General features: G+C 50.0%; 2 protein-coding genes across 16 annotated transcripts in view; both read right to left on the bottom strand.

The window, feature by feature from the left end:
• LOC120380290 overlaps positions 1 to 5,584 on the bottom strand; it is a 39,679-nt gene extending 34,095 nt beyond the window's left edge. For 2 of the 9 annotated variants that reach the window (XM_039497854.1, XM_039497855.1), the window contains exon 1: positions 4,174 to 4,330. In XM_039497854.1, the coding sequence (XP_039353788.1) occupies positions 4,174 to 4,323 (150 nt within the window). In that variant the 5' untranslated portion in view covers positions 4,324 to 4,330. Of the gene's footprint in view, positions 1 to 4,173; positions 4,332 to 5,132 lie in introns of those variants that run through there. The other 7 variants (XM_039497858.1, XM_039497860.1, XM_039497867.1 and 4 more) reach the window with 7 other exon arrangements.
• Positions 5,585 to 10,052: 4,468 nt separating this feature from the next.
• The window catches only part of MYBL2 (MYB proto-oncogene like 2), a 39,197-nt gene continuing 22,741 nt past the window's right edge, over positions 10,053 to 26,508 (bottom strand). For all 7 annotated transcript variants that reach the window (XM_039497846.1, XM_039497843.1, XM_039497847.1 and 4 more), the window contains 7 exons: positions 25,816 to 26,190; positions 22,269 to 22,408; positions 20,639 to 20,738; positions 19,672 to 19,785; positions 18,230 to 18,346; positions 16,229 to 16,384; positions 10,053 to 10,346 (listed from right to left, as the gene is read on the bottom strand). In XM_039497846.1, coding sequence (XP_039353780.1) covers positions 10,218 to 10,346; positions 16,229 to 16,384; positions 18,230 to 18,346; positions 19,672 to 19,785; positions 20,639 to 20,738; positions 22,269 to 22,408; positions 25,816 to 26,190 — 1,131 coding nt within the window. In that variant the 3' untranslated portion in view covers positions 10,053 to 10,217. The remainder of the gene's footprint in view (positions 10,347 to 16,228; positions 16,385 to 18,229; positions 18,347 to 19,671; positions 19,786 to 20,638; positions 20,739 to 22,268; positions 22,409 to 25,815; positions 26,191 to 26,508) is intronic.

Below are 26,508 nucleotides of genomic sequence, written 5' to 3'. Positions count from 1 at the left end.
TGGCAACCGATGGCTGGTCAGGGCCATTCCTGAGCCTAGAGAAGGCCTTTGTTCACAATGCACCCAGGCTATGTCCGTGCTAGGTAAGCGTGGGCTTCTTCGGATGGGGAACTGAAGTCACAGCATTGCCAGCGCCATCATTTTATTGTGAGTTTTGAAATATTTTATGTATATTTGAATCCTCAGTTCCTGGAATCAAGTGATCATGTGAGTCTCTGCTTCCATTAAAAAAAAGTTTCTAGCTCTTAGGGTTGCAGAGTAAAGTTTGAAAATGTGATTAAAGGCAAAGAACAAAAACTTGTATTTCACTGTTTAACATAACTAATTAGTTTTTAAATCTCATGCCATTTTGGGGACTGGACTCATGATTTTTCAACATTTGAGGTTGGTGATACTGGAATTTTTGCTCTCAACCGTTTCAGGTTGGTTCCTCTGGGGCTTCCTGGACATCCAACCACAGCAGAAGTCTCTACTTTACTATGATCAACAGTGACAAAGTTAACAGTGCTGGCATTTGAATTTGTTACAATTCAATCAGAGTTCTAGAGAGGAATGGATTGATTAGCACCTTTCAGCAGTATTGTCTGAGTGTGTCTGAAGCTCAGGAGCAGCTGTCTCAGGTCACACCACCTCGCATTCACAAAGAGGAGGGCTGGAAATTTAATTTTGGTTTTAAATGAAAATCCATTTAAAAAAAGAATCAGCCACCATGAGAGAGTCTAAACCCTCATCAGCCATGGAACTGCCACCTCTGGCCGGGTTCATTAAATAGCAGCAGAAGCTGGAGATTTTTGCATAATTACATTCATGGCATTAGTCAAATTTTCTATTCAGTCAAAAACGGGACAAGAGAAATTGATTAGTTTAACAGTGGGGGGGGGGGGGGAGAGAAAGAAAACTACACCTGCCAGAGGCTGGAAAAGGTTTAAAGTATTATCAAAGCATGCACACTGGAAGATAATTCCTAGAACTTCTTAGCAGAGCTGGTTGTAATTTCTAACCAGGAGCAATTGCTAAAGAACAAATATACTGGGCAAGAAGAAAGCCAGCCTGTGAATCTTCACTTATAAAATAAGAGCAGCAAGGGAAAAGCAAAGAGACTCCTGCAGAGGGAGACTTTAATTCAGCTGTACTTATGCACAATGGTTTTAGCGCAAGTTATACATGGTCCTTGTATAACAGGAAGGGCTGACTTTTCACAGAGTGGCCTCCAACTGAATGCATTGAGTCACTGGCATATGCAATACTGTTGCATGGCCACTCAGGGATAGTTACAACCATGAAGTTCACAGAGCACATCTTCTCAAGCAGCACTGGTTGAAACGGTGCAAATCCATATTGTAGACAAGAAAAGCAGGTATTCACCCAAGTGCCGTTGACCCTTGCATGAAAGCAGGCTGGAGCAAACAGGCCTTGCTTATCTACACTAGGGGTTACTGATGGCTAGAATCAGGCCCAGAGAAGGTCTAAGCTCCCAAAGTCCTGCTCCATCGTGCACTGAGCTCACTGTAAATCCTGGGGCTGTAGAGGCTTCTCTCTGGATGTTCCAGCACCTTGGCCAGGCATCTGGCACAGTTGCCCCCAGGACATAAGCCTGGGCAATTGTCTTTCTCCAACAAGGCTTACTGCCATTTCCCCAACATCCCCTACCATCATGCCCCTAGTCACAATGGCCACCACCTCCCATTGTCCCAATGAATTTGAATCCAGGCTGCCTTCAGAGAAGATGGCAACCCACTGCACCTTCTGGCTTGGACATATAGCTCAGGGGGCAGATGCTTGTTGAGGACCAGAGGACTCTGGAGGAAAAGAGAGGGTGGCAGGCAAATGTGGAGGGAAACTGAGGGGAAAGAGACTGGGGCATAGAAAATAGAGTAATTGGGGGCAGGACACACTGTGGGGAGCAGAGAGGGAGTTTGGGGACAGGACACTCCACTGGGGGGCAGGGGAGGGTGGTGGTAAGGGAAGGGATGGGAGGAAGATTTAATGGTACGTTGCTCAGCCTCAGAGTTGGCAGGGAAAGAGGAGTGTCCTTTTTCAGAGCTCCAGGAATAGACAGGGGGAGGGTTAAATTGGGATTTTCACTCTGAAATGATCTCACACAAACAGGGGGAGGGGAAGAACAGCCCCCTCCCCCAGGCTCAGAAATCAGCATGGAGAATAAGGGGATTCTTTGCCTTTAAAAGCTGGTGCTCCTTGAAGTCTAGCTTCCCAGGCTGCCACGTTCAGATTTCAGGAGGCTGCTGGAGATACAGGCAAAGGGGCCTTGTTGACAGAAAGAGCCGAGTACTATCTCTCTGGAAATCAGGCCCCTTACAGTGACTCCCGTTGGGCACCCAGAGATTACTAGCCACTTGGTAAATCTTGGCCATCATGTTTAAATTCCTGGGACGATCACAGGTATCTATACTGGGAGCATTTCACACAACGGGCTGGTTTCTTTGAGGTCACCTTAGTCTCTCCTTGTCCACCCTTCAGTTCCCTCCTCCTGCCCACAGAAATCCACACCCAGCTGATCATAACATTCATCAGTCAAGCTACACTACTTCCAAGAGAACAGGGGCTTGAGGTGCTCAAAAAGCAAGCCAAGCAGGCCAGCTCCTTCCAGCGTAGGCGAGGGCGGACTCAGGACAGTAGCCCCTGGTCTTGCGGCTGTCATTCCCGCAGTTCCAGCTCAGAAGGCCAGGACGGTTTGGCAGGAAAGAAACTCCTTGATGACTGTGTGTATTTCATCGTTTACTTCTCTTCGTTTGAATTGTTTCTATGGAGGATTTATTTTAAGCTTGGCTCTGTGTATGAGGGAACGGGATTGGTTTTATTTCACATTGCAGGCCAAAGAGTCAGCAATGGGTTTGCGTGTGGGGTTGGTTAATGGGGTTTTCTGGAATAAACAGGCACTTATATCTTGCCAGCATTAGGAATTTGCCCCAATTTCAGCCATTGGTGAGCTGGATTGGGATAAACCCTAGTGGAGACCATGGTTTTGTCTACACAGAGGGATTTGACCTAATTATTGCCATTGCTGAACTGCTACCAGTGTGAACGCAAGCAGGCAAAACTGACATACACCACACTTTGACCAAGCAAGATCAGGGCCCTATTGTGCTAGGCGCTGTACGTACCCTTAGAAAGATTTTGCTCCTACCCTAAGTAGTTTACAATCTAAAATACCCAAAACAGCCATGGGGGGGGGAAAGGAATTCTTCTTATCCCTATGTTACAGATAGAGAAACAGGCACAGAGAGTTTAAGAGACTTGTCCGGGATGTCTGTGGCAAAGCTAGAAAGTCAATTGAATTGCTATATCAGTGCAGGACAAGTTATCCCTTCTTGGGATGGAGGTAAATTAGGATTTGTCTACACAGAGACAGTTGGAAAAATTAATCTGGATTACCTTTAAAGTGCAAATTCAAAGTAGATTTGTTAAACTGCATTAAATCCCTGTGTGGGTGCTCTTAATGAATTAAAGTGGCTTTAATTCAGTTTGGTTTTGCTTCCAAAATGACACAATGGTCACTGGACACGTACCCTGGTCTCTTATTTTGAGCTGAAATGTTCCATTTTCAGCCACAGGTGACTTTGGTAGCAGTGACAGTGTCCCAAGACTGGCATTATCAGTAAAATGACCAAAATGGTACCAGTCACAAGACAAGTGGTTCTGGATGCACTCTGGGCTATCTGGGATTGCAAATATTTGGGGTGGGAAATAGCCCTATCACAAACCATGTTTCCTTTTCAAACATGGAGCACAAGGAGCTACCATAAAAAACTGGCAAAACAGAGGGGAACTTTTCCATTACATTTCACACAAACAGTTTTCCTGTTCAATTGCTGTGTCTAAGCCTCCTGCAGCCCTGGCAGTCTGGGAAATGCTTGTGTTTCACTAGACAGAGGCTGGTTTTTGAGTGAAAGATTCAGTGGGTGAAATTCAGCCCTGTGCAGGAGACATAGGTACCACTGAGGATGGCTGTGTTTGATAACTGTTCTAGTGGGCAATACTGCCACGCCCTCCTGGAGCTGTAATAATGCAAAACAAACAACCACAGAGACACTTTCCGTGCAACACAAGATTTCAAGCCACACAGCAACCAGCTTGCAATAGAATTGCTACAAGGTGCAGAGCAGCCATGGGAGCCCCTGGCTCATATACCAGAGTGCTGCTAACAGCTCATACCTCAGTCCTGGGCATCCTCCCCTCACCACCAGGCATGGGGGTGAATCCTCCCAGACACACACTCCATGCCTCTCTGGTCACATGTAAGTTCCTCACATCTTGCAGCTGGGGACCCAAACACACACATTGCAGGGGCCCCCAAACCTGCATAGAGCAATCTTGGTAAGAGGCCCAGTTTTCTCCCAAGCCCCTCTATTCCCTAGCATTGTTTACTGACCCAGATCTCTGCAGCAACAGCCACCTACAAGTGAGAAGCTAGGCTTGTATCGATCAGACTCCATAAGCATCAGCTTGGAGCCAGAGCCCGGTGCTTATTAAACACAAGAGACAGCTCCACTATCCAATTAAAAGCTAATTGTCTTTTCATCATTAACCTGCCTGTGCTTGCTCATTTCCCCCCAAATTTGTCTGGCACTAGATCTTCTTTAATAAGCAATAAACACTTGGCAGCACACGGAGCTCCACAGGGACTGATGCTTTTAGAAATGGCATTTAATACTTTCCAGGCTCACAATCCTTTAAATGCAGGGCCAACTCCAAAACACGTGAGCCCAGATTCTGCACGGATTTACACTCCAGCCAATGGCTGCAGCCCCCGGGGAGAGCCCTTGGCTCATATCATTCTGGGAAAGGAAAAGCAATTCAGCATTTTGCTCTGCAGGTCATAGAATCATAGACTTTAAGGTCAGAAGAGACCATTATGATCATCTAGTCTGACCTCCTGCACACCAGCTAGGAGATCCTGGCACCAGAGACAGGCATTTGGAGAACACACTGTCTGTCTGCCTGTCCCCAACCCCCACTATATGTGTTCCCATGAGCAGTTCAGCAATGCTTCTGTTTTCCCTTCCTGAGGCAACCTGTCATACACAAGTGGCCTTTCACAAACAAAGTGAGGGGCCATCCAGTCCCCAGAGAGGGAGGATATGGTGGGGGCATTACCCCAATACATGACTCACCATCCCAGAGCATCTCCATGTAGCATGATGTGGCATTGCAGTTGCTCTGCCTCAGTTTCCCAACAGCAATCTTCAGCCTACTCCCACCATAGAGGTGTCTTGCCCTCTGGCCAAGCGCCTTCAAAGCCTTTTACCACTTCAAGGTAACAGGCCCTGTTAGTCCAAGTCCAAAAACATCAACATGAAAGAGCCCTCTCCGCTGCTAGGCTCAGCCCCCTTTCCAGCAGTCGGGCTCCCAGCAGGAACAGCCTGCACCATCAAAGGCCAACTCCTGCACATCAATCAACCCAACCATTCAGGGCAAGTCTACCTTTCCACCAAGGGCACCAAGCAGGCCTCAACCACTTAGCAACACAAGCCAGCTTTTCACTTCACACTGAAATAGTCTATCCACGCTCCTCCCCCACAGCCAGCCTAGATGGCTGGGCTTTCCTCCTCCTCAGCCAGCTCCCCCGCAGCTGTTAATCCTTAGGCTAATTGCCCTCGCTGGCCACTCTCAGGGTGGAGCAGAGGACACTTCCCCTGGCTCTGTTCCTCAGCTGGTCCATCCATCCACTTCTAGCAGCTTTCCCGAGGTATTTCCCCTCCTGCGGCTTCTGTCCCACACCCTGCACAGGTGTAGCAAGGCCAGGTTAATCGGCTCCAGGGTCCCTGGCTCTTAAAGGGGCAGGCCACCTGTGGCTCCCAATGCTGGGAAAGTTTTCACCCTTCTTTTACTTGCTAGACAGAGCCAAAGTACCTTTAAATCAGCCACACACTCCAGAGGTTGGACTAAATTAAAAGCCAAGGGTGCGATCCAGTCCATTGGGAGTTTTGCTGTTGGCTTACACAGAGCCGGGATGTCACTCAAAAAGATCCTGTCCCCCGGCTCCAACATCATCTCCATTTTTCTTCCTCCTCTGCTGGTTTTCCTCACAACAGAGCAGAGACTGCCTGCCCTCCCTGCACCCATAGACCAAAGCCTCAGGCCAGGGACCCAGGTTAAAAGATAATGCTGCTGCAACAGCAACTAACCTCCTGCAACAGGGATTTTTGGTCCCTCTTTGGGAAGTGGGATTCTGAGGAGAAATGGTTTGTGTTTCCGCCAGACAGCTGCATGTGCAACACACCCAGGTTTGGTCTCTCCCCCGCCCACTGGGAGTTGCAGAAGCGGGCTCCTTGTCTCTCCAGTGCCCTTTAGACTCTGCAGCGGAAGCTGGTCTTCCTCTTGGCTGCTGCCTAACCACATAGGCCCCTAAACTCACTCAGCACCTACATTTCCACTGTAAAAGTTTCCTAGACACCTATGTTTCCAACTCTGGGCAGGCACACTGCTGCCTCCGTTTAGACATCCAGCCCCCTCTCTCCTGCCTAAGCCCCAGAGCAGTCCACAACCTGGAGGCAACAGGCAGAACACCTATCGCGCCAGCAGGCGTGCTCAGGGGCTGGCCAGCTCCACACAAAATGGCCCGAGGGGGAAGACGCTGACTCCCTCCTACCTTTAACTCCGTCATTAGAGAGAGCCAGTTTCAGAGCCCCGCTTTGCCTGACGAGAAGGCATTTGAACAGGGTGCTCCTGCCAGGCTATGGGAGAGTGTCTCAATCTCTCTTGGTGAAACTGTTTCACTTCCGGCTGAATAATGAAATATTAATTGGGCCAGAGGAGCCAGCCTGAGACTCACGCTCCAGCCCAGGGGTTAGAACACTCCACTGAGCAGTGGCAGATCCCTGATCAAATCCCTTCAACTCATCAGGCAGAGGGAGGATCCGAGCCAGGGTTCCCACAGCCTGGGCGAGTAACCTAAGCACTGGCCTAAAGGTTCTGAGGGAGGCCTGTTCCCACCAGCAGCCATTTTGTGTGGCATCAAACACCCACCTAACTCATTCGCTCTAGAACCAGCATAGCCACCTACCTCCAGGCAGCTGGGTCCCAGCTGGGAATCGTACGCAGATAGATAATTCCCTGCAGTGGGGACTTAGACCCCAAACTCAGAGTGGGTGAATCCCCCTCTCACCGGCAGCTCCACTAGGATGCTGCCTTTTGTAGATTGCCTTGCCAGAAACCTCTCTCTCTCTCCCCCCATTAGCCTGGGCACCTAACTCAGGATCCCATTGTTGTTCCAGTGATTTTTTGGGGGGCCTCAAAATTAGGAATTGCGACACTCAAGTCCTGTTGTGAACGTGGGCCACTTAGACTAAGCAAAAGCCAACACATTTACACCCGTGCCCGGACGCTTTCACTGTGCTCCTAGTGTCATTTACACCTTTAACTACGCGGTTAGCTAGCCACGGCTGAGTGTGAAGAGGAAACCAGAATTATTCATGAGCAGCTAGCCCCTTTTTAAGGTGTACAACTGAATCTACACTGGGTGCAGAGTGGCGATTAGGGAATATTAATTAATACAGTCTCACACCCGACCTCTTGTTCTAGTGTCGAGGGCTTAGGACTGTTACTGGAAAGATGGGCCAGGTCTGAGGTCTGACTCAGAGTCTACATCACCTTGTACTTTCAACAGTATCTAGTTTTAGGTGTGGGGTAAAGGCTGCTACTCCAGCACAGCATCACTTGCTGAGTTACTGAGGCGCCGTAGATTAAAGCATAGCTGTGTTTTGGATTAGCCCACACGGCGCTGGTCATAGAGAGATTTCGAGCATCTTCTGTAAATAAGACCAACCTGGATTCAGTGTTACAGTGATTCTGTCAACTCATGTTTGGGCCAAAATTTAGATCAGGGATGGGTGTAAGTTATTTCTTTCCTCAGGGTGGAATGAGGTTGCACTGCTTTAACTACGTTGGTATAGTTAGAGTGTAGACAAGGCTGAAGAGAAAATTCCCATTCTCCCTTGCCACCCTATCTTTTCAAGTGCATGGGTGTTGAGGGGGGCTGAACTGGTTCGCCTTGGAGACTAAAGTCTTCTACTTATTGACAGGACAGATACAGTAGAAGTGGTGACACACAGAAGCTTCCCATGCCCTACAGCAAAGTCAAAACTGCACCACGGCATACGACATTAGGCCAGGGTAAACGAAGTGACCATCCAGAACCACAAGTTCAGGAGACAGAACTCCACTCTCCATTGCAAGGGGTCAACATCGGATGCTCAAGACCAATAACACACCTCGTTGTGTCATACTATACCATGGAGGGGGAGTGGGTGGGTGTCTGTGGGCGTGTGACTATTTCTTCCTGCCCAACACAGCAACCAATTTATAAACTGGAGCTGGAGGGCTGAAGATCTTTGTAAATGTGACCCGTAATTGCAGATGCTGTTTTCATGCCTGTGGCTAATTTTGTACTAAACACACAAAGCTCGGGGCATGGATGTATCTATATTATTTCACAGTCACTGGGGTAACTTTGCACAGCCACTAATGAAGTAGAGAGATTTCTCCAGCTCACACACCTACTGTAGACAAAGCATTTTCTCAGCAATTAAATCTCCATGCTTGCGATGCAGGAAGTGATCATCCCCCTTTATGCGGCTAGGAAAACTGAGGCAGAGTCCACCAATTTGCCTACAAATCACACCAGACTATTGTGGATTCTGTTCTCATCTGTGCAAGATTTCCTGCCTCTTCGTCCTGCAGCTTAACACAAAGCTATCCTCACACTCCCCTCTCCGCAAGTGATACCCTTCCCTCATCTTCTGCAAGTGAGATATCACCACTGAGCTAAATCACTGGGGCCTTGATTCAGCAAAGCAATTAAGGCTCTGTTTATGTTCCATTGAAGTCAATGAGCCTCAAGAATGAGCTTAACTGCTTTGCTGAATCAGGGCCCCAGTGAGTATCTGGTGAGTCTGTGGACACCATTCGCTGCCCACCGTAGCTTGGTTGTTTCTAGAACTTGGTGCTGCAGCGTTCGGGCTGCAAACGCAGAAAGCCCATGGCCACAGTGTATACCAGTTAATCCAGAAGCCTTAAGCAAAAGCAGTTCTCAGCATGAGAGGCCCAAGCTGCTGGATGGTGGAGGAAAGCAATCCTGACCCTCTCTGCTGGAGATGGGGCCGATCTATCCGCTGCACAGGAGCAGGGCGGGTGGAACACCAAAGCACAGAACCCCATGCAGTCCCTTGGGCTGCTGGCGTTTAAGGCACCATCCTGCTCCAGTTTCACTGATCTCTTCCCTTCTATTTTGTTCCCATTCACTCTCTCTCTAGAGAAGCAGGACAACTCTTCACTTGTTCACAACAGGAGAAATGCTGGAACTAAACCCCTGCTCTGCTCAAGTCAGACAATCCTGTCAGTGGGTAGACCACCGTTAGGCAGCGCTGCCTTCCCTGGAAAGGCATAAGCACTCAAACCCAATACAGCATGTGGACACACAGAGCATTGGACCATGTTTGAATAAAGTGGCAAAGTCAGGCTGATGAAGCCCGACAGGAGGCAGATTTATTAAAACATATAAAAGGAGAGGGCATTTCCCAGGGGACAGATTCTGGCCCAGCCCTCTCCTATATAACGTATGTATCACACGTCTGTGCAAATGATTCTCCTAGGGTCAGATGGGAAGAAAGCTGCTAGTTCAAAATTAGAATCAAACCATCCTGAAGGACATGCCCCCTCCGACATCCTTTCTTCTGCTGGCCTCTATCACCCCATCACCTGTGACGATGCAGAACACTCTCATCCAAGGAAAGTCAGGAGGTGCAAGGTGAAATGTGCAAGGACCTTACACATTGCTCCCAAGAAGCCAGAGCAGAATCCAACTCAGTCCATTTTCTGCACAGCAACATCTCCACCTAGGTTAGGTAAATGCCTCGTGTCCATTTCAGAGGGCACGGCAGAAAGCAGTGGTGTGTGGACAGTTTATTTCTACCTCTGGAGAAGAATACAAGGAGGGGGTATCTTTCTCACAGGGGGGTATTTTCCTAGCTCCCCTGCCCCGCCCGATTAAGTTTTCCACAAACTATTCAAAAATTTACATCCCACTTATCATCCAGTATTTAGCACAATTTATTAAAATATGGATCTACCAGGGAACATGGAGTTCAGAGAAGGGAAAATAAACAGTGTCTTTGCCAAAGAGAATTCTTCTGTGTTCTTCCTCCCCCTCCTCTACTTAAAAAAAAAAAATCGTAAAGCAGAGAAAAACCAACAATCCTTCATGATAAGATCAATGTCCTTGACGTGTGGCTCTGTTTTAATGCACCTAGGATCTGCCGAGCTTTCTCTTGCATGATAAGCTGGTCTTGGGTTCCGCCGCAAGCCACTACTTTCCATGCACTGGACATCTAGCGTGGATGGGAGAGAAGAGAGAGAGATTTTAAAACACGCTTGTAGATTAAGATTTGGATGGCTATGGATACCTGTAAATACCTCTGAACAAGAACCCAGCCCTTCAAAGCACTCCGCCCAAAGCTAACTGATTTAGCCTTACGACCCCCCAGGGGTAAAGGAATCCCATTATAATCCCCACTTTATGGAGGGGGAGCAGACATGGGAGTCAGTAGCCCGATTTTCAAAGGGCCCGAGGAGCTGAGCTCCCATGAGAGCAGTGCCGCTCTGCACCTCGGAAGGAGCCAGGTTCAGCGACTGGCCCCAGATCACAGAGCAAGTTGGGGATCTGAGCACAGCGGCACCTGTGTTCCAGTCCCAGGCACAGCCCAATGGCCCTTAGTAAGATTAGAGGATAGGGGCTCGGGGGAAGTCATGCTTGCATCTCCCAAGTACACAGGCGTTGATTCTCCAGGGAGCTTGAACTTTGCTCAGTGCGGGACCCAAGGAGGAGAAGGGGAATGAATGGGGCTTCACCTCCCCTACTCTTGGGCAATCCAAAGGCTGCAGCACATGTTAGAGGAGTCTGAGGGCTGCCCTACCTTGGGCTCAGCTGCCGACAGCCCCAGGGGGCTGTTGCAGCATCCAGAAACAGGCAGAGTGTAGAGGTGTCAGTCGTGCCCCTTACACAGATGCCTGCCAGTGAGTGGCGTGGAGCTAATATGTTTGCTCTGTGCTACACAGGGACTCTCCCTCTAGACCACAGGAATCCCCTGGGAGCTGAGCCATAAGCTTTACAGCCCCTTTACACTGGAAAAACCAACAGAGAATCAGGCCCCATGAGGACTGCATTTCTGAACAGCAAAGCAGCCACTGCAGCACCAAACAGCTGCTCATCATCCACTATAGCTCAGCTGTCAGTGCGTTTATGTGGGGCTAATTTAGTTCCAGCAAGTTAATTTCCCAATCACATTATCTCTTACTGCTAGCGACTCCAAGGAGAGCACTGAGGTAACCCCCAAGAGCCCAATACTGCAGATGTCATCTCTCTCTTTGGGATTCCCCAGACGGGATTTCACAGCACACACACAATCTTGATCTAGTTCAGGATCGCAGGGGCTCACGCCTCCCTCCAGCCCTCCCATGCTTTCAAGACATTTTATTCCTTTCTGCACCTTCAAATCTTTAGCCAGAAGTTATTTATGCAGCTGTCAGTGGCGAGAGCAATGCACTCCCACGCCACGCTGGGAGAAGTGGTTTATAAAACGGACAAATTAACTGCAAGTTGGGGTTTATTGGGGGCGGGGGAGAGGGGGTTGCTTTGCTGCGATTAAGGACTGTTCATTCATCACACAAAAAAGCTTTTACAACAGACAGATCTAATCCAATTACAAACGTCCGAGAAGAAAGTTATCCCTTCTGGCCGATGTTTAGCTGGAGACAAACACTCAGAGGTAAGAAGCAGGGTTGAGAAGTTAAATCGCTTGCGCTTCTGGGAGCTTTCAGAGGATCTCAAAGCACCTTAAACACTAAGCTGTGCCCCTGTGAGATAAGTCAATATTATAGCTCCACTGTAGAGATGGGAGAGGTTCAGTCACTTGCCCCAAGACCGACACTGGCAGAATCATGACCTGAACCCAGAAGGCCTGGCTCCCGTCGCTAGATACGGTCAAGCGGGCTTGCCAGGTTGTCTAATGAAACATGTCCAGGGACAGAAGTAAGTACCCTTCAGAGAGATGCCATCTAACGGGCACCCTCCAGAAAGGGGTAATTTGTTTAGAGCTGATGTCAGCCAAATGTGTAGCCATTAACAGTCCCTCCAAAGCTGGCTGGGCACTGGCAGAAAAGGAAAAGGGGAGCAAGCAAAGGTCTTGAAACTCCCCTTGCTTGCTGTTTGCTAGACAAGAGCCCAGTCGCCTCTGCAACCTGGGCACACGTTTGGTCACTCTGGCTGTGCATACGCTAGCAGCTTCCCACCATTGCACCTCCAACTGCGGGAGCCTTCATGCATCTTAAGTCACTGAGTTATCCAGCCCTGCTCAGAACAGGTCTAGATGACACTTTGACTAGAAGCCCTTTGGGGCAGAGTCCCTCTTTTAGTTCTGTGTCTGTACAGCGCCTGGCACAGTGGTGGCCTGGATCCAGAAAGGCGGCTCCTGGGTTCTACGGGAACACAAGTAATGGTGGTCTGCTGCTGCCACCACTGGTGGGACTGCAGAGGTAGGGATGCAATGGTGGTAAAATTAAGTAAATTGCTGGCATAGGCGAGACTCCTGCTTCTCTCTCTTGCTAAAGAGCTGGGGCAAGATTCCAGCGTCCCCCCGGAAATGTAGTGCAGAGCATCAGAAAGTGATCATAAAGCTTAGTGTTTAAGGTGCTTTGAGATCCCCTGAAAGCTCCCAGACAGAGGAATGTCACCCTAAATTCCTGTGCTTTAGTCACACTACACTAGGGACAGCAGAGTACCTGCTTGCCCAGCATCGTCTAGGGGGGCGTCACTGATGAAGAGCCGACGTTTTGTACCTACGTTTATTTTCAAATAAAGTTTCATAAAGAGAAAATGAAGCACAGAAATGGCAAACAATTGGGTCTAAGCAGTAAGAGTAAGTATGGCTGGCTGGCTGCCTCCACCACCGTCCAAGCACAGGAACAATTCCCACTTGGCTGCTTCCCCTCACCTGGGACTGTTTCCACCTCTCACAACGCACAAGGGTCACCCCCTCGGCCCCACAACCTACTTCACAGCTCAGTTCACCCATGCCAGCAAATGGCTCAGCTCCTCTTCCTCCCCCACCCTGGAATAGTTAGCTAATACCTAGGGCCGGGAAAAACATGTAATGGACCATGAAATCTGGTCTCCCCCTGTGAAATCTGTATATCAGATTTCACGGGGAGACCTGAATTTCTCAAATTGGGTGCCCTGACCCAAAACGGAGTTGCAGGGGGGTCACAGGGTTATTTTGCGGGGTTGTGGTATTGACACCCTTACTTCTGTGCTGCTTTCAGAGCTGGGCAGTTGGAGAGCGGTGGCTGCTGGCCAGGATCCCAGTTCTGAAGGCAGAGCTGCCGGCAGCAGCACTGCAGAAGTAACGGTGGCATGGTATGGTATTGCCACCCTTACTTCTGTACTGCTGATGGTGGGGCGCTGCCTTCAGAGCTGGGTGTCCAGCCAACAGCGGCTGCTTTCCGGCCGCCCAGCTCTGAAGGCTGCACAGAAGTAAGGGTGTCAATACCGCAACCCCCCAAAATAACCTTGTGACCCCCCTGCAACTCCGTTTTGGGTCAGGATGCCCAATTTGAGAAATTCAGGTCTCCCCCCGTGAAATCTGCAGCAGCGCAGAACTACAGGTAGCAGTACCACAACCCGCCCTACAATAACCTTGAGACCCCTCCCCCAACAAACTCCTTTTTGTGTCAGGACCCCTACAATTACACCACCATGAAAATTCAGATTTAAATAGCTGAAATCACGAAATTTACAATTTTAAAAATCCTATGACTGTGAAATTGACCAAAATAGACTGCGAATTTGGTAGGCCCCACTAATACCCGCTTGGAAAACCCCTATCATGCTGCTGGTGCTATGGAAACAATGTATGCTTAAAACTTCCTGAAGAGAGAACAGAACCCAGAACTCTTAAAGGTAATAAAGGTAATAATTGGAGATATACCAATCTCCTAGAACTGGAAGGGACCTTGAAAGGTCATCAAGTCCAGCCCCCTGCCTTCACTAGCAGGACCAATTACCTAACTCTTCCTTCAGGGCTTGCCTCCCACAAGCCGCGTGGCAGGCGGGAGGTGGGGGGACAGGGCAGGCTACGCTATCTGCTGCAGTGCTGCTCTCACAGTACTGCCATGCAGCCAGTTCCATGCATACAGTTCCCTCCTAGTTTCCTGGTGTGGGACTCTCACTCGCGATCAGCACAGTCGTTAAAGCATCTCCTGCTATTCCCCGTACACTCACAGATCACTCAGAATTAAACCAAATATCTTTTAGAGATCACTAGAGGGCTGACATTTAAGCCTGCAGTTAGAACAGACCATAATATTCCCAACAAATGAACCTCCACTGCAATAGATGGATGGCCCATCTAGCTCTAGCCTAGCTCTGACAGAGGCCAATGGCTGTTTGCAGGAAGGTGGGAACTCTCTAGAGTGTACCTTGCTGTGCGAGACCAGCCAGTGGTGGGGAAGTTACCTTCCCCAGCCAGTGATCAGTTTAGGCCTCGAAGCACAAAGATCAAGAGCTCTTGCTACGGGATATGAAGTGCATCTCTCATGGCTATCGGCTTAATCCATTTCTGAAGCTCACTAATCCATTTGCCTCAGTCTATCCCGAGTCTCCCACTGGAGAGAAATATCTGGGCCACAGATACAGGAAAATCAAGTTCCTGCAGAGGTGTCAGTAGCAACTCCAGGGTTAGGGGAGCATTGAGTTTTGCACTTACAAAGCAGGCTACGGCTGTGTCTTGGAAAACAGAACAAAAACCTCCATGGAAGTGGGGGTGCAGGGGGAAGCAAATTGCCCAGCAAATCAGTGGCAGAACCAGGAGCAGATTGCAGGACTCCAAATTGCCAATGCCCACATCTCACCCACTATAGCACAGCATCCCTACTGCTGCCCCAGGGAAGGTATTTTGGCTGAATTCTTTAAGAAGTATCCATTGATTTTGGATGCAAGGCTGAGATGCCCTGGGCCTGATGGTGAGAGCTGCTGAGCTGATAGCGTTTTGATGTGTACTTTGCAGTACACTGGTTTCCTAGGACTTTTTCCCCTTCCTTTCCTTGATCCCTCTTAGCATCATATCTCCAGCCACACATATCCCCCATCTACCATCAAACATCCTCATGCCCCACTAGCCAGGGCAGCCGGTCAGTGCATGAAAGCCAGGGCCTAGAGACTTTTTTTTGGGGTGGGGGTGGGGGGGAGAGTGTGACCAAACTTGCATCTTCCCAACAGCCTTGTTTTACATCCTTATGCAAGAACCTTTCACTGCTTTAATTCTCCTCTGGCACAGAGCTGCAGGGTCTCCAGCCTGGAAGCCTCAAGGGGATCACCAGCATAAGCATGGTGATTAGCCAGTTTGTACTCCCTATGTCTGTCTTCAAAGGCCAGAACCGGATCATGAATAGAGCTGATTGGAAAACAGATTTTCCAACCCACAATAATTTTAGAGATTTTGAAAAAAAACCAACCCCAGTCAACCCTGAATTGGGGCGAAAAGCCAAACTTCCAAAGACTTCAGGAAACAGAATTCTGGATTTTTGCTTGTTTCAGGTCAACCAAAATATTTTGTTTCAGTTTTGACTCTTGTGAACTCCTCTTCCCAGCCCTGAGATCCAGAGCAAGTGATTCTGGGAATGACTGTTCTGAGTGGCTGACTCGGAGCATCACGGTAACAAGGAGGTAGAGAGTATCTTGGTTTAGAGGGAAGAATGGTGCTCCCTTCAGCTCCAAGTCCCAGCAGATGGCACTGCACAGCAATGCAAGCTAACTCTCCTCCCACAGGCCAGGTAGGGTCCCTGTTCCTATCCCCTGCCCTCTCAGGGGAAGAAAGGGTATGTCTACACTGCACAGCACAACTGTGCCTGGCCCACATCATCTACACTGCAGTTTTATAGCCCCGCAGCTTGAGCCCTGCGAGCCCGAGTCAGTGACCCAGGCGCTGAGACTCATTGCTGTGGGTTTTTAATCGCAGTGTACATACAGTGACCAAGGCAAAGCTCAGCATATGAAGCCTGGGCACTGAGTGGCACTAGCAATCTGAGCTGTTGTGTTGTTCTCCAGGGACAGTGCTCTCTGCTGACTCAAGCTACCATCTCCCTTTCCCCAGTACAGGAGGGACAGGGTTTCTGTAACCTCCATGCCTTTTGGGGGGATGGCGGTGCTGACATTTACCGGAGCAGGTGGTCTGAATTGGCTTGGGATCTTCCTGGAGGATGAAGTCTTCTCAGTCTTCACCTGCACCTGCACGAACCCCCTATTGAGCAAACTGCTGTCGTCCTTGCTGCTTGAGGAGGAAAGGTTTAGAGACCTCGAGAGGAAACTCACAGGCTGCAGAAAAAAAACAAAAACAAAAACCCATATGCATCAAGTTAATTTGCTCCCTTACACTGGAAGATGCCACTTAACTAGATCCATTCACTTGTGTTCCTGTATTCTCCTGTCCATGCATTTAAACTGCACTAGAAACAGCATGTAAGGATGCTAGCAAGGTGCTACATGTAGGGAAGTAATCACAGTGTCACCAGGCGATTACTTTTTTCCAGACCTGACGCAGAGCTCTGTGCAGCTCGAAAGCTAGTCCCTTCCACCAGCAGAAGTGGGTCTATTAAAACAGGGGTTCTCAAACTTTTTTTGCTGGGACCCCCTTTGAAAATATTTCAGGTTGTGATGCCACCTCCACCCCCAATACCATGCCACCCTTACTTCTGTGCTGCTGCTGGCGGTGGCGCTTCCTTCAGAGCTGGGCGCCTGGCCAGCAGCCGCCACTCTCGAGAGCCCCAATACAATAGTCTTGCAACCCCCTTTTTGGTCAGGAATGCTGCATTAAAAGAAATTCCCTTGTCCACCTTGTCTGTGTACACGGGTGCACCTGGGAGAGAGCCTCCCAGCCCAGCTCCATAGACTTGGGCAGCGGGGCTTGCGCCGGCATCCTAAAAACATCTGTGGAGACGGGGCTCTGACGCTGTGGCTTGGGCTCTAAAGCCTCCCTGTCCCAGGGTTTAGAATTTGAGCTCCAGCTCAAGCCACAACTATTTTTAAATGCGCTAGCGGCGAGCCCCCTACTGCGAGGCTATGGCCCGAGGCTGGGAGGCTAGTTCCCAGAGGTAGCACAGACAGACCCTAAGGCCTAGCGAGCGGAAATCTTTCCATTACGAGCATTTAACAAATTCAGTTAAGAGTCTGTGTAGATTTAAAAACTCCCCTGCTCCTTGTGCCATCCAAACAGGACAGCACTGGGCTAGCGCAAGGGAGCCAGAAAATGAAACCGGCTGATCTGTCTTCACGGTCCCAGCCCAGCGCAGTGAGAGGCAGCATGAGTTCGATTGATCCTTCTCCCTGTTGTAATGGTCAGCGGGTTGTTTGCTGTGTGCACTGTACTGTTGTGTTTTTAAAATACATGGGCCGAAGTCATCCTTGCTGCAACTTCACTGACGTTCATGGCGTTACACTAGGGGCTGAACGTGGACCTAAATCTGTAGCTTGGCAAATCTATTTCCCTTTAACAAACGTTGATCATTGCATCAAACTTAATGGGGCACAAGAACACCAACCTGAATAAGAACTTTACAAGTCTAACAAAATACACTAGAGAGCCAGACGTCTGACAGGCGCTCTCACCACAACGCTCCAGTTATTTTATATCTGATCCTGTGAATAACCAACACAGAATGGGCTCTTTTCGCTGCGTTTCGTTGTGTGTTGCAGTTAGTGTTCCAGATATTCAGTTCTTCAGGGAGGAGAGGTTTACAGTACAGAAAGCACAGTATGTAAAACATTAAGTTAAGGACACCCCTTCTTCATTACATTCAGCACCATGTGCAGGACCTAGCATAGAGGCAGGAAGTGGACAGCCAGGTTTACGCTGCACCATCCATATGGGTGGAGAAAAGAGGAGGCAGTTTTCCTAGTAGGTCCTTCCCTCTTATCGTCAGGTTTATCTCACTGGCACACCTAAAGCCCCAGTTAATCCAGTGTAGTCAATCAGATTTCATAGCCGTCCTCTGACATTTCTGATTGTTCCTGTGTTTCAGAGATGTTTGCAGGGGAATCCAACTCACAGCCAGTCTCAAGTCTTCCTCTACATTCACCCAGACATGTCTCATCATGCAAGCACACTTCTCACAGCATCTGTGTCCAGCCCTCCCTGCCCACCCTCATTTGAGCATCCCTGACCTGTGCTCTTTTGAAGCAGATGGACCTAGGCATGGCGCAGACAGTCAGCTTCACATCCTCATCCACAATGTCCAAGGCGAGAGACTTCCTGACCTTCTTGATGGGACTCCTGTGCAGCTGGGAAACACAAGAGAAGCAAAGCAAGCAACCGTAAGCACTAGCCTGCAGGGGGGACAGAGCAATAGCAATGAGGGAAATGGGGCTCTGTAAGCATTTTCTAGTTCCATACAGAGAGGGAAGGGTCACCATCACACATAACTGTTTGGGTGAGAGGGGCTGGGGACCATGGAGGCTCGGTGGCATTAAAACATTTCCTGTGAATGTCACTGCGGTGGAAGAGACCAGAGACTCACAACCCCTGGAGGTTGAACACCTGCCTTTACAGAGCAGGGAGAAACTCCCCAGCTCCATTTAACCATGGGGCCTCAGGCCTATTCCAAGGGTGCCACCTCTAGAGTGCTGAGTGGGGTGCTCCTTCCCTTTGTCCCATCCACTGCTTGGCCTCTCTGCCAAGAGGGTGGGGTGGCTCATGGTGGGACAGTTCATGGTGGGGCTGCCTGTCCACCAAGACCCACCAGCATGTTTCATGCAGGCCAGCCCCTTCACAGCAACACCTCTAGGGCTACAGTGGGACAGCAACCCAAAAGCAAAAGGCCCCCATGTCCCACTACCAGCCCCATCCATTCCGCTTGGAGGAGGACATTTTGAATGAACAAATCTCTCTCGTGAGGGTATTTTAAACAGCCAAACCAATTGTCCCAGATGCAGAGTACAGATCTGGAGACGTAGGGCTCGCCGTTGGCTGTGAGCAAGCTGAGATACCTGGGCCGTGTGGGTGGCAGAAAGTCACATCACGTCTGGCATCGACAGACAGTGTAAATAACGCGTTGGGTCTTTACTGTGACCATCACATCCCAAGTGAGGGCACCTGCTCTGCCATGGCTTTTATTGGTATGATTTCTAGCATGGAGAACAACCGATTTTAAAAAGAAATCCCAGCAAGGCTAGGAAGGGAAAGCCAGCAGAACAGGACCAGCCAAGACAGAATTTGCCCAGGAGGCCTTGGCTAACGTTCCAAGCCCTAGAAGTGCCTGAGGATCTTTATTCCCCACAGTGCTCAGAACCTCCGTTCTAAGTCTGAGCTGAGAGGTGACAACTCCAGAAGCACATCATGCCCAGCCACAATCCAGAAGCACTCTAAGCACGTGAGTAGCCCACTGACTCCAGCAGGACTGTTCATGTGCTAAAAGTTAGGCATGTGCTCCAGTGCGCTGCAGAATCAGGCCCTTAGCAGTAAGGGTGCGAGCAACTAAATCAGCAACTTCCTTGTAGCACCTGGACTTTCCTCTGACTCTACCACCCAGTACTGCCCTGGCCCAACCCTGCCCGAGGAACCGGGCAGGATCACGGCAGGGGCAGCAGCTGTAAGACGAGACACTCACTCCTTGTTTCCTTTTCTGTTTGTCAGGCTTCACGTCATCCTCTATGATCAACTCGATGCCAGCTTCGCTCCGGAGCACTTCCTTCAAGTCTTCTTCCAGGTGAGGGGTCTGCGGCTGGGGTGAGGAACATAGCACAGGGTTTACAGTGCAGGCTACATTTACATGTCTGGATTTACGGTGCAGGTGAACCTGTGCTAATGCTGCAATTATGTCATCAGTGGAGACGTCTCCCCACTGCAACTCAGTCTGCAGGGCCATTGTTCATTTCTTGGTGTGAATGACATGAGAGCTCAGCCACCCCGGCCTCTGCACAGGCCCTTGATGCAGCGAGGATACAGGACCCCACAGCAGAAGCTTCAGGAGATCAAGTGCATCAAGAATCTCATATACTTGTTTGGCAGGCAAGGGGTGCCATACCCACAGCCAGACTTCCCAGCTGGTCTACACAGCATCGCTGGTTAGTCTGGAATAGGCACCAGGTCTCCACTCGATGGGGAGTCCCAAACAACTGCTACATCCATAAGAAAAAACCTATTTGGTCGGTTTCTCTTTAGGCTCACTAAGGAACCGAAAGCAGCAGCATGAACACAGGGGGTTTATAAAGTATCTCAGTCCAGTGGTCACGTATGGGAGCATATTCACCAGGCCATTTTAGGACAGTGTTCCCCACAGCCACCTCATCTCAGCCAAAGAATGTGCCAACACCCAAGCACCCTGGTAACGTTAACAACGCAAACAGAAATGCACAAAGATTGGCTGATGGGCCCTTTCACACCATATATCCAAGGGCCCTTTCACTGGCAGATCATGCCAGAATATTCAAGGGTGAATATGAGTTTGGGGTGAATGTTTAGACAGAAGCCAGGCAGGGGGTCTTTCCTGGCTCTGGTCATTGGGGGTCTACAGGAGTACAGCGAGCAGCACTGGACAGTGCTAGGCGGGGCATGCATGTTGGTTCAATACACACCAGTGGCCGCATGGCGCCGTACTTTTCCAGGGCGTTCTTAAAAGGCGTGGGCGTGTGGGGGGTGTTGTCTGCTACGTATTTCTGATCTGGGGTGACAAACCTGCCAGCAGAGAGGGAGAGAGAGGAGGTCAGGAGCAGAACATGACATGCAGGTGTCCCCTGAGCATTCCCACCACAAGAGAGGATGCATGCTCTGGCCCTCCAGCCCCAGGGCTGCACTGCCTACCCTAGCACATGCACTCCAGAAACACCCTGCCACTCCAGACACAGGAACTGGGTCTTACATCACAATAGCAAGGGCAGTGTGAACCTCTCTGGCTGGGTGTGCTGCAGGGGCTTGGGTGGGGGAGAAAAGCAGGTGCTAAAGAGCAATGGAATAGAAGACATGCCATCTGGCAGCACCACCCATCCTGCTCTGACAGAGCCAGAGGTTATTCAGTTATATCTCCATCAGATCACCTCGCAAATCACTCTTCAGTCCCTAGGGTGGGTGAAATACAGATCCCCACCCACAGCCCTTCCCTCCCCGCCATCCCCCACTCTGGTCTTGGGCACACAACAATGCACGTTGCTGCAGGAAAGGTTCTGGCTCAGACACGGCAATGTAATGCAGGCAAGTCCCTGTCTATATGGGGGAAATTGAGCAACACAGCTATTCAGCCATAATTCAGCTATTCTGGAATAACTGCCTCGTGTGGATGCTCTTCTGGAATAAAAGTGATTTTATTGTGGCACGATTACTCCACTTTGTGAGTGAAGTGATTATTCTGGGATAAAGTGACTTTTAATCTGGAATCGAGAGTCCATGTGGGAGAGTTACTCTGGAACAGCTATGCACATTGGTTTCCCTGGTGGACATGGCTTAAGAGGGAAGCATGCTCCACGCACTCTGTCAGGCAGGGGATACACCTGTAGACACCACACAGTGGGGCAGAGTTACAGGGGTCTGGAGAGCCCTTTTGGCAGCCAGATCCATAGTCCAGCAACATTCCCCAGACAGACATGTGCCCAGAAGCAAAAGTTCCAACCCCGCATAGACAGAGCAGGTTCTGCCAGGCTTTCTAGCACCAGGACTGGGCACTCAGTCTAATCCACCAGCGTTCCTTGCCCGCAACTGAGTGGCTCTGGAAAAGGGCTGAAATATTTCCCGGCCTTTGAAGATGAAGGGTAGAACATAACCCTAGAAATGGTTCCGACCTCACCATTCCAACTGAATGCCCTTCTGGTCAGTACGAGCAAGAGACACACTCAGCACCATTCAGAAGAAACTGCTCTGGGGTGAGGCACTTCATCACTGTGAGCAGATTCCATTGCTTAATTGGTGGGACTTTCCCCTTCCAGACCCAGCCTGTACACATGTGCCTTGCTCACTTGAAATGCTCTAGCCCACTTTATAGTTGGACACCTTCATTCCAGCAGGTTCGGCCCACAATTCACTATTAAAATATGTTACAATACAGCAGCCCTCCAGAAAACCAGAATACACTTGTGGGACTCGAAAACTAGATAAAGCCCACTATTTGCAGCCCTTTTCTTCCCGTGGGGGTGCCACAGCTACAGGACACCACTCCTGGGACGGTTCAATGTGATGCAAGCTGGGCTGAGGCTGGGAGAGTGGGGGATGACTTACGCTGAGTTTTTCTGGTGCAGCGGAGTCTTGTCCCTGTGCAGCGGGGTGGTCACTATCACCTTCTGACTGCACACAGGAGTGGAGGTCAGGGACGGGTTCTCCAACTCCAGTGTATCCTGTTTGGTCCAGAAGTTTAAGAACTGCCAAGTGAGGGAGAGAAAGAAACACAGAGAACACACTTCACATCCTGGGAAATTCAAGGCTGTCACTGACCATTGGCTTAAGCCAGTTTTACTGAATTTAAAAAAGGATTGCTCACACTGACTGATTACATGTATTTTTGCTACCAATATGGCAGACAACATTCCCTCCACAGATCAGGAGATCCAGACTTTGCCCTGACCCGCACACATTTTTTGAACCAGAATAACTATGTCAGTTCAGGGTGTGTTTTTTTTACCTCGTACGGATGTAGTTATAACCAGTATAAATGTGCCTTATACCAGTGCAGCTTATTTCTCTTTGCTTAGGGGATAGATATGCCAATATAAGTGCACCAATACAGCTGCGTCCATTCATGTATCGCTTTGACTATACTGATGCCATTCAAGCTGTATGTGTGTGTTTAGCAAGGCTCCAGTGGGTGCATCTTCACCACAGGAAAAAGAGTGTTGGCTAATATGAGTTAGAACAAGGTAAGTCCTAGTGAAGACGAGGCAGTTTGTAGTTTTCATGAGTTAGCAGATCAAGTAAAGCTTGTGCTCCGCCATAGTCTAACTCAGCCTGTTAACTCGTATTAAAACCACACACTGCCTCCTCTTCATGACAATTTTAACCTATGCTCGTAATCTGCATTAAGAGCATGCTTTTATTCCTAGGGAAGACAAGGGCAGCAAGGAGAATGCCTTCCAGATGCCCCCCACGCTCTTACCCCACTCAGGGCAAGAGTTATTTTTGTTACATTCATCGCCTTGTGGTTGGAGGAAGAGCCCGGGAGTCAGGAGAGCAGCTTTTTGTCTCAGCTCTGCCGCAGATTCACTGTGAGACAGCAGCTTGTGATCTCTGTGCCCGTGAAAATGGGTGATACCGAACTACCTCCCAGGAGGGCTCTGAGGTTACCGGCTCTAACATTGCCACAGTACTGTACAGAGAGGAGGAGAACGAACCCATCAGGGCCATCAGAGGGGAGAGATCATGAGACGTTTTGCACCAAAATCCACATAAGCTAAAAGGAGTAACTGGCTCTTATCCTCTATGCTGGTCACAGACCAGAGGGAGGCGTGATCACACAAGGTGTGCATGGGGAGGTTAAACATGGAAAGTGTGGTAGTGCCTGAAGGCCAATTGTCCCCTGCATTCCTCTTTAAAACTCTCCTTTGCTGTGATGCCTCCAAAAATACAACCCAACAACAGTTAGGCAGCTGGTGTGCCAAGACCACTGCCTGCTACGCTACCCAGTACTGCCTCAGGCCTGGTCTACTCTACTGCGTCAGATCAACGCAAGGCAATTTACATCGACCTAGCTATGGATGTATCTACCCTTGAATTTCACTCCCACTGATGTAACTGCCCAGCTACACTTCATAACTCCACATCCACGAGTGGCGCAGAGTCAAGGTTGATATAGTTAGGTCAACGCAGTGTCAGTGTAGACACTGTGTTCCTTATGTCGACTGTTACTGGCTTTCAGGAACCATCCCACAATGCCCCACACTGATAGTACAATGGACACAAGCGCTCCTGGGAGGATGCGCACTGCCGACACAGGTAGCAAAGCGTAGACACGCACAAGCAATGTAATTACTGCAGCGGCTGGTTGCCAACGTAAGTCAGGTCAACTTAATTTTGTAGTACAGACCTGGCCTCGTCGTTCCCTGGTACTCCCCCATCTGTTGTCTCTCGTCTTACCCTGCAAGGTCTGTGGGGCAGGGACTGTCTTGTTGTTCAGTGTGCACACAGCACCGAGCACCAGAGGGCCCCGCTCTATGACTGGGACTCCTCGGTGCTATGATAACATACAATTGTGCTAATCCCTGTAGAAACACAGAATAAGCAACAGTCCTTGCCTCAAAGAACTCACAGCCTAAGGGAATGTCTTCACTGCAAAATTAACTCAGGGGGTTGCATCACAGAAATGTAGACTTCAGGTCCTGGCCTTGAACTCATGGCTCATGCTGGCCTCACAGCAGAGGTCCACCAGGAGCATGGGTCAGCCTCTGGCCAGCTGGCAGCATGCTGGGAAGATCTTCTGGCCACAGTTTCTCCTGTTCAAGTGCTGTGGACACGCAATAGAAATATGGAAGTGTTGCAAGCACAGCAAGCCGCGAGCAAATGTACGGTTCAGACACCACGCCAGGCTGTATGAACTGGTAGGTGACCTCTGGTTCACAAGCAGAGAGTAGGTAACATAGCCCAGGGAACTATGGGAAGGCACTGGAGGACTCTGCACTCCAGCTTCTCATGCCTGCGTACACACTGCTGAGCGGCTGTGTTAGCAGCACGAGTGCTGGCTGAACTCCGGGTCAGCTCGCCTGGGTAAAAGGGGACCACACTCAAGTAAGCGTGTGGGCAGGAGTCAGGGTAGGGCCAACATTCAAGGAAGAACCTGTGTTAGGGCTTGTCCTCGCTGCACACAGCATTCTCCTTACCGCAGCATCTGGTGAGGAGAGGGCTTGGATTACAACAGCGGCCCAAAGCTTTTGCCCCTAAACCTGCCTGGGTGACAAGCCTATGGATTGAACAGAAGCAGCTTCGTTGATGGTTTCGGCCCTCAGGGTACCCCCCTCCCCATCGGGATGAGACACATTGCGTACACCACAATGATGCTGTGCGGGCGGTCCCGCTGTCTAGCAATACCCCGGGTAGTTAGAGAGAGAGAGAGAGAGAAACAAGAGCTGGATGTGTGCGCCTCCACCTACCTAATTGCAGGCACGTGCTGTGCCCCTCATACAGGGAGGCTGGGCTTCAGTTTAGCTGAACGTGTACCCCATTATTCACGTGCCCCATCTCTCACGGATGTCTAATCACCACAAGTGGCCAGAGAACCCCAGTTCTGTGGCTCAGCAGGGGAAAGACAGGCACCCTACACAAATTGCAGTGAGACTGGCCAGCATCCTCCGGGGGCTGGTCCAAGCCTGTGCAATGAACTCCCCCCAAAACCAAGGATCATCTCAAACGTCTCCATTTCCCAATCCAAGGGTATTTCTCTGACCTTGCCTTCTCTAACAAAAAGCAACAGATATATTTAGATTTAAAAAACAAAACCCGCAGCCTACCAAAGCAAGACACTGCTCTTCACCCGCTTCTCCCCTGGGGAGAGGATGAGAGAAGAAACGTGCCCGATGTCTAGTCACGTAGCCTAATGGGCTCCTGGAAGGTGCTCAGATACGACTGCGATGAGCAGAGAACAGAATTCCACCGCCATCCTACACGCCGGCAGTGCCCATTTCAAGGCAAGTGGCATGATACATATTAAGCAAGCAGAGCTAATCAGTATCGACTGCATTATGGCCATTAAAGAACCAGCACAGACCCTCTAATTCACTCGCGGTGCCCCAAGCAGACAGCAACGGAACGAGCTTCTCCTGATTCCCATCTAGCTACGTACCTGGGAGGGGGAGAAAGGCAGCGTCTTGACCGGAGTGCTCTTGGGCGTCATGCTGTTACAGGAGTCTATGAAGGAGTAGCTGGTGTTCTCCGTGACGGGCGAGAGGGAGATCTTCCTCTTCTTCTGCCTCTTGAGCACCGAGGGCGGCGTGCCAGAGCTCACCTCTGAGCGGGGAGAGATGGGGATCAGCTCGCCCTTGCTGCTTTTGCTCAGGTCTGAAATGGTGTGGCCATCCAGGCGATACTCTGTCACGTGGGGTACAGGAGCTGGGGGCTTCCTGGGGGCCTGCCTGACCGGGCTGTTGCTGCTGCTGTCGCCAGCGGCTGGATCCTCGGGCAAGTCGAAGTGACTCAGGTCACACCACCCGTCTGGGTCCTGCCAGACATGAGAGACGGTTAGAAATGGCCAAGAACGAGCAGCGTCCTGAGCCGCCACAGGACACGACCTCACAGACCAGTGCAAAGGCAAGGCCTAGCAAAGGGCTCCAGCGACCCGCAAAGGGTGAACATATGATCTATACAAGAGGTGGAGCCTGAGTCTGTCTTCCACACCCTATGCAGCCCTTTACACCAGTGCAAATCAGTACGGCAGCATTTTACATCCACTTTGCACTGCTCGACGCAACTGCGCTAAGAGAATGGAGACTCTGACCCTTCGAGTCCCCAGGGCCAGCACTGCACCCTCTGTTGCCTG

Source organism: Mauremys reevesii, linkage group 13 (assembly GCF_016161935.1).
Source record: "Mauremys reevesii isolate NIE-2019 linkage group 13, ASM1616193v1, whole genome shotgun sequence".
NCBI lineage: Eukaryota > Metazoa > Chordata > Testudines > Geoemydidae > Mauremys > Mauremys reevesii.
This window is presented reverse-complemented; position numbering and strand designations above follow the sequence as displayed.